Source organism: Hordeum vulgare, chromosome 2H, assembly GCF_904849725.1.
Source record: "Hordeum vulgare subsp. vulgare chromosome 2H, MorexV3_pseudomolecules_assembly, whole genome shotgun sequence".
NCBI lineage: Eukaryota > Viridiplantae > Streptophyta > Magnoliopsida > Poales > Poaceae > Hordeum > Hordeum vulgare.
In genome coordinates this window covers 507,545,460-507,550,456 of record NC_058519.1, presented here as the reverse complement: position 1 = coordinate 507,550,456, position 4,997 = coordinate 507,545,460, and the positions used below count along the sequence as shown (strand labels likewise).

General features: G+C 53.9%; 1 protein-coding gene across 1 annotated transcript; it reads left to right on the top strand.

Moving 5' to 3' along the window:
- The first annotated feature begins 822 nt into the window (after window positions 1–822).
- On the top strand, window positions 823–2,850 carry LOC123430365 (receptor-like protein kinase FERONIA). The gene has a single exon (XM_045114230.1). It carries the CDS (start codon window positions 887–889, stop codon window positions 2,390–2,392), a length of 1,506 nt encoding a protein of 501 aa, XP_044970165.1. The 5' UTR covers window positions 823–886; the 3' UTR covers window positions 2,393–2,850.
- Window positions 2,851–4,997: the final 2,147 nt, after the last annotated feature.

Sequence of the window (4,997 nt, the reverse complement as noted above, 5' to 3'; positions counted from 1 at the left end):
AAGTCTAACAATCAGGTGGTGGATTCAGCTTGGAACGGCCGCCACCACTAGCGCGTGACGCGTGTCCTCATGAATTGGTGCACCGCTTTAGTATTTCTTGCATCGCTGATTCAATTCTGTAACTTGACCGATGTTGCAAAAAAATTCTGTAACATGATTTTTTCTGCAAAACTTTCTTCCGTAACAATACACATGTTGCAAAAAAACGAAGACAAAAAAAATTCTGCAACCTAATCTATGCAACATGACCTTTATTGCAAAAATGTCTTCCGCGAGAGTACCTATATTGCGAAAATACAAAGAAAAAAATGTCTTTTACCTGACCTATGTTTCAAGAGTTTTCTGCAACATGACCTTTGTTGCAAAAGTTTCTTCCACAACAGTATCTATGTTGCAAAAGGACAAGGAATCTTTTTCTGCAACCTGACCTATGTTGCAAAAGTTTTTTATAACATGACCATTTTTGCAATGATTTTTACGACACGACCTGTGATGCAAATGTTTCCGCAGCATTACCTCGGTTGCGAAAGTTAAGAACATCAGTCAACCACGCAATGATATAGGATCTGACGGTTCACGACCCGGCTGATCTTTCGGTAAGCGCGTAGCAGCCACATAGTATTATGTGCATGATACTACATGCTAGTAGTGTTATGACCCATTTCTGTTTTTTATTGACGTGCATGTACCTCAGAAGAAGGTTGACATCTTATAAAAAGTAACACTAATCTTAATGTACACAGGTACGACAAGGATGGTTCAATTTTCTGCTTTGCCATAAGTATTGCTCTCGGACCACCGCCACCGCACTCGTGATTCAAACTGAGGCGTGCACATCATCACAGGCCAACCAGCCAGCCAGCACTTCTTAGGAGCTAGTAGTCCCATGTCCATGGCCAACTCGACTGCGCTTCCATGCCTCTTGCTGCTAACCATCGTGTCCCTTGCCGCCGCGAACGGCGGCGGTAGCAACTCCACCCACTCCAGGCAGGTCCGCCTGGCCTGCGGCGCGTCCGCCTCGGCCACCGACTCCGACGGCCGTGCGTGGGACGGTGACTCGGCGTCCAAGTTCTTGACATCGACAAAGTCCGGCGTGGCGGCCCGTGCGACATATCATGACCCATCGCTGCCATCTTCCGTGCCTTACATGATGGCGCGCGTGTTCGCGTCGAGCCACACGTACACCTTCCTCGTCCGCCCGGGCCGCGTGTTCCTTCGCCTCTTCTTCTACCCGTCCGACTACGGCAACCGCAACGCTTCGAGCGCCCTCTTCGGCGTCACGGCGGGCGGCGTCACGCTGCTGCGCGACTTCAACGCGTCCCAGAGCGCGCTCGCGGTCGACGCCGCCTACCTCGTCCGCGAGTTCTCCGTCAACGTCAACTCGAGCGGGAGGCTGGATGTCACCTTCGCCCCGTCCACCGGCGCCTCCTCCCACTACGCGTTCGTGAACGGCATCGAGGTCGTGCCCACGCCGGACGTGTTCACGGTGCCCGTGCCCACCTTCGCCAACGGGGGGCGCCCGGACCCGATGCCCATCCGCGCCGACACCGCCTTCCAGACCATGTACCGTCTCAACGTCGGCGGCACGGCCGTCTCCCCGGCTGACGACTCCGGAAGCTTCTACCGGACCTGGGACACCGACTTCCCTTACATATTCGGCACGGCCGTCGGGGTCTCTTCCAAGAAGGACAGCGACGTCACCATCCGATACCCGCCGTCCGTTCCGCCGCACATCGCGCCGGAGGGCGTGTACGCGTCGGCGAGGTCTATGGGCCCGGATCCGCAGATCAACCTGAACTACAATCTCACTTGGATCCTGACCGTGGACGCGGGGTTCTACTACCTCCTGAGGTTCCACTTCTGCGAGATCCAAAACCCGATCACCAGGGTGAACCAGCGCTCCTTCTACATCTACATCAACAACCAGACGGCGCAGGAGCAGATGGACGTCATCACGAGGAGCGGAGGGATCGGGGTTCCGGTGTACACCAACTACCTCGTCGTAACGACGGGCTCCGGCCAGACGGACATGTGGGTGGCGCTGCACCCGGACCCCGGCAGCAGGCCACAGTACTATGACGCGATACTCAACGGGCTCGAGGTGTTCAAGCTCCAGACGTATGGCAGCAACAACCTCGCCGCGGCCAACCAGCCGATCCCTCAGAAACAGCTCTACCAAAAGGAGTTCAAGAGGGACAGTGCCGTTGCTGCGGTCGTTGGTAGAGTGGCCGCCGGTGCCCTCCTCGCCGCGTTGATCGGCTGCGCCTGCGCCTGCGCTATCTGCAGGCGGAGAAGGAAGTATGCGTCGGTGGCCGTGTGCGAGACAGATTGCGTTCCTGAGCAACCAGCTCATGGTCTACGTAGCCCAAAGAAAAGGGGAAAGGTGTGGTAGATCAAGGGAGTATAGACCATCTTTATCATGTCCGTTCAACCCTGCCGATATTCGAGCAGCTGTCTGTAAAATCACAGAGGATTTGCAGCGGCAGCATGCTTTTTTTTTTTTTTTGAAAGATCCAGCTCCTGGCTGGCATATATTAAAACGAAGCAGGTAGAGAGCGAGAATACAACAAGGTGGTGGCGATCCATAACGGATCAAAGGAAAAAATTCAGAAGAAACAAAAAAGGATAAGACACATCCGTCCCGGTAGGGAAAAATCCACTACGTGACTACTCCCGTTGAGTCCCCGAAGGGGTGCACGAGGCAGGCCGCTCCTGCCTGCCTCCAAAGCTCCATGGTATCCTGTATGGAATTTGTTATGTTTCTGACGGCGGGAGTCTTAAGTCTGAAGGTGCAGTCGTTCCTCTCCTTCCAGATTTTTGATAAGATAATTAGAATCATAGTCCTAATCCCTTTCTTGTGCTCTGGCCTGGCTTTGCTTATCATGTCCATTATGATATCGTGTGGTGTGGTCCTGTCTTTCCATACCGCTGGGTTAAGCGAGACACATCCGTGTCTAGCCGACGATAGTGTCCAAACCTCAAGCACCTTAGTACATTGCCAGAACAAGTGATCTGCCGTTTCCAGATTTCGAAGGCAGAGCTAGCAAAAGTACCCATTTGGCCATCCCCTCCTCTGCAGGCGGTCGTTGCACCATAGCCTGTTTCGCAATAGCAGCTAGTAAAAGATTTTTAGTCTAGCAGGTGCCCAAGAAGCCCAGATCAGCTTTCTAAAGGGTGATCTTGTGTGCCCCTGGAACTGGGCCTTGTACGCTGAGCTAGCGGAGTATAGCCCTGACGCCTCGTGAATCCAAGAGATGCTGTCCCTGGAGTTTTCCTGGAAGTGAGGCCCTGAAGTTTGTAACCATCTATGCAGCCTAAGCGTCTCTGCCCAAATGTGAGCATTGTCGCCGTGGGCAAGGTCCTTTATCCATGTGTCGTTTTGAAGAGCCTCTCTCACTGAACGGTTCTTCTTTCTAGAGTGTTTGTGCAGCGTTGGGAATTCCGATCTAAGGTTTCCCGCTCCCGTCCAGGAGCAGTGCCAGAAAGAGGCCGTTGCCCCGTCTCCTAGTGAAACCGCCGTAGAGGCACAAAAAAGGTTCCTATCACCGTTATCGCATGGAAGTTGCGAGCCAATCCATGGTCTGTCTGGGCTAGTCCAAGACAGCCAAAGCCATCTCAGCCCGAGAGCCCTGCAGAATCTACGTAGCTCCAAAATCCCTAGGCCTTCGTTGTCGATTGGCGAGCAGACCATAGGCCAGTTGACCTTGCATTTATCCCTGGTGATTGGGTCGTCTTGAGCCCAAAGGAAGCGCCTCCTCGCCTTATCTATGTCGTCTAGGAATTTCTTTGGTACTCGTAGCACAGCGAGGGCAAAAGTCGGCAGAGCGGTGAGGACGCTGCGAACTAGGACCCGTCTGCCTGCGATGCTCATAAGCTTCCCCTTCCAGCCAGCGAGTCTGGCCCTAATCCTATCAAGGATGTATTGTATGTGCACTAAGCGGAGTCTAGCGATCGTCAAGGGCAGACCTAGTATCGCACCGGGAAGCCTACTGTCTGTCCCCCGAAGTTTGCAAGGACGCCGCCGAGGTTTATGTCGCTGCAGCGAATGACAGATACTGTCGACTTGGCAGGGTTTACGTGCAGGCCCGTGGCATGACCGAAGTCCCGCAGCAACTGTAATAGGGCGTCGATCTCCCCCTTGTCAGGGTTGGCGAAGATGACCGCGTCGTCCGCATAGAGGCTAACTCTCAACATGATATCTCTTCCTGGCAGCGGCGCTAGGATCTCTAGCTGCGTTGCTGCCTCCAGTAGCCTATGCAGTGTGTCGATGGCTATGATAAATAGTAGGGGCGATAGAGGATCCCCCAGCCTGAGCCCTCTTTTATGTCTGAACTTTGGGCCGACGGAGCCGTTGAGCATGACTGCCGATGTCGCGGAGCTGAGAAGGAGAGATATCCAATCACGCCAACGCGAGGGGAACCCTAGCTGCTGGAGGAGCTCTAATAGGTACTCCGAGGAGACGTTGTCAAATGCTCTGGCGATGTCAAGCTTGAACATCAGCGCGGGCCTCTTCTTTCGGTGTAGCGAGCGTACTGCGTTTTGTACATACAGGAAACTATCTTGTGTTGACTTGGAGCTCAGGAAGGCGGATTGCGCCGGGGAGATGATGCTGCTGATGACCCCCGTCAGTCTGGTAGCTAGAACCTTGGCAATTAACTTAGCTACTGAGTGGATTAGGCTGATCGGTCGGAAATCCTGCACCTTCATCGCGCCTTCTTTTTTTGGAAGGAGTACAATCATGGCTGTGTTCAGGCTGCTAAAGTCACCCCTGGCCAGGTGGTAGAAGCTATGAAAGACTTCCATGATGTCCTGCTTGATGGTACCCCAGCAAGCTTTGCAGAAAGCCCCTGTGAAGCCATCGAGGCCTGGAGCCTTCTCCGACGGGGATGCCTTGATCGCCTCCCAGACCTCCTCCTCTGTGAAGGGGTTGTCCAGGCCTCTATTCTGTACTGTCGGCATGTCGTGCCTGTCCCAATTTATGCCCGTGTGGCGATCTA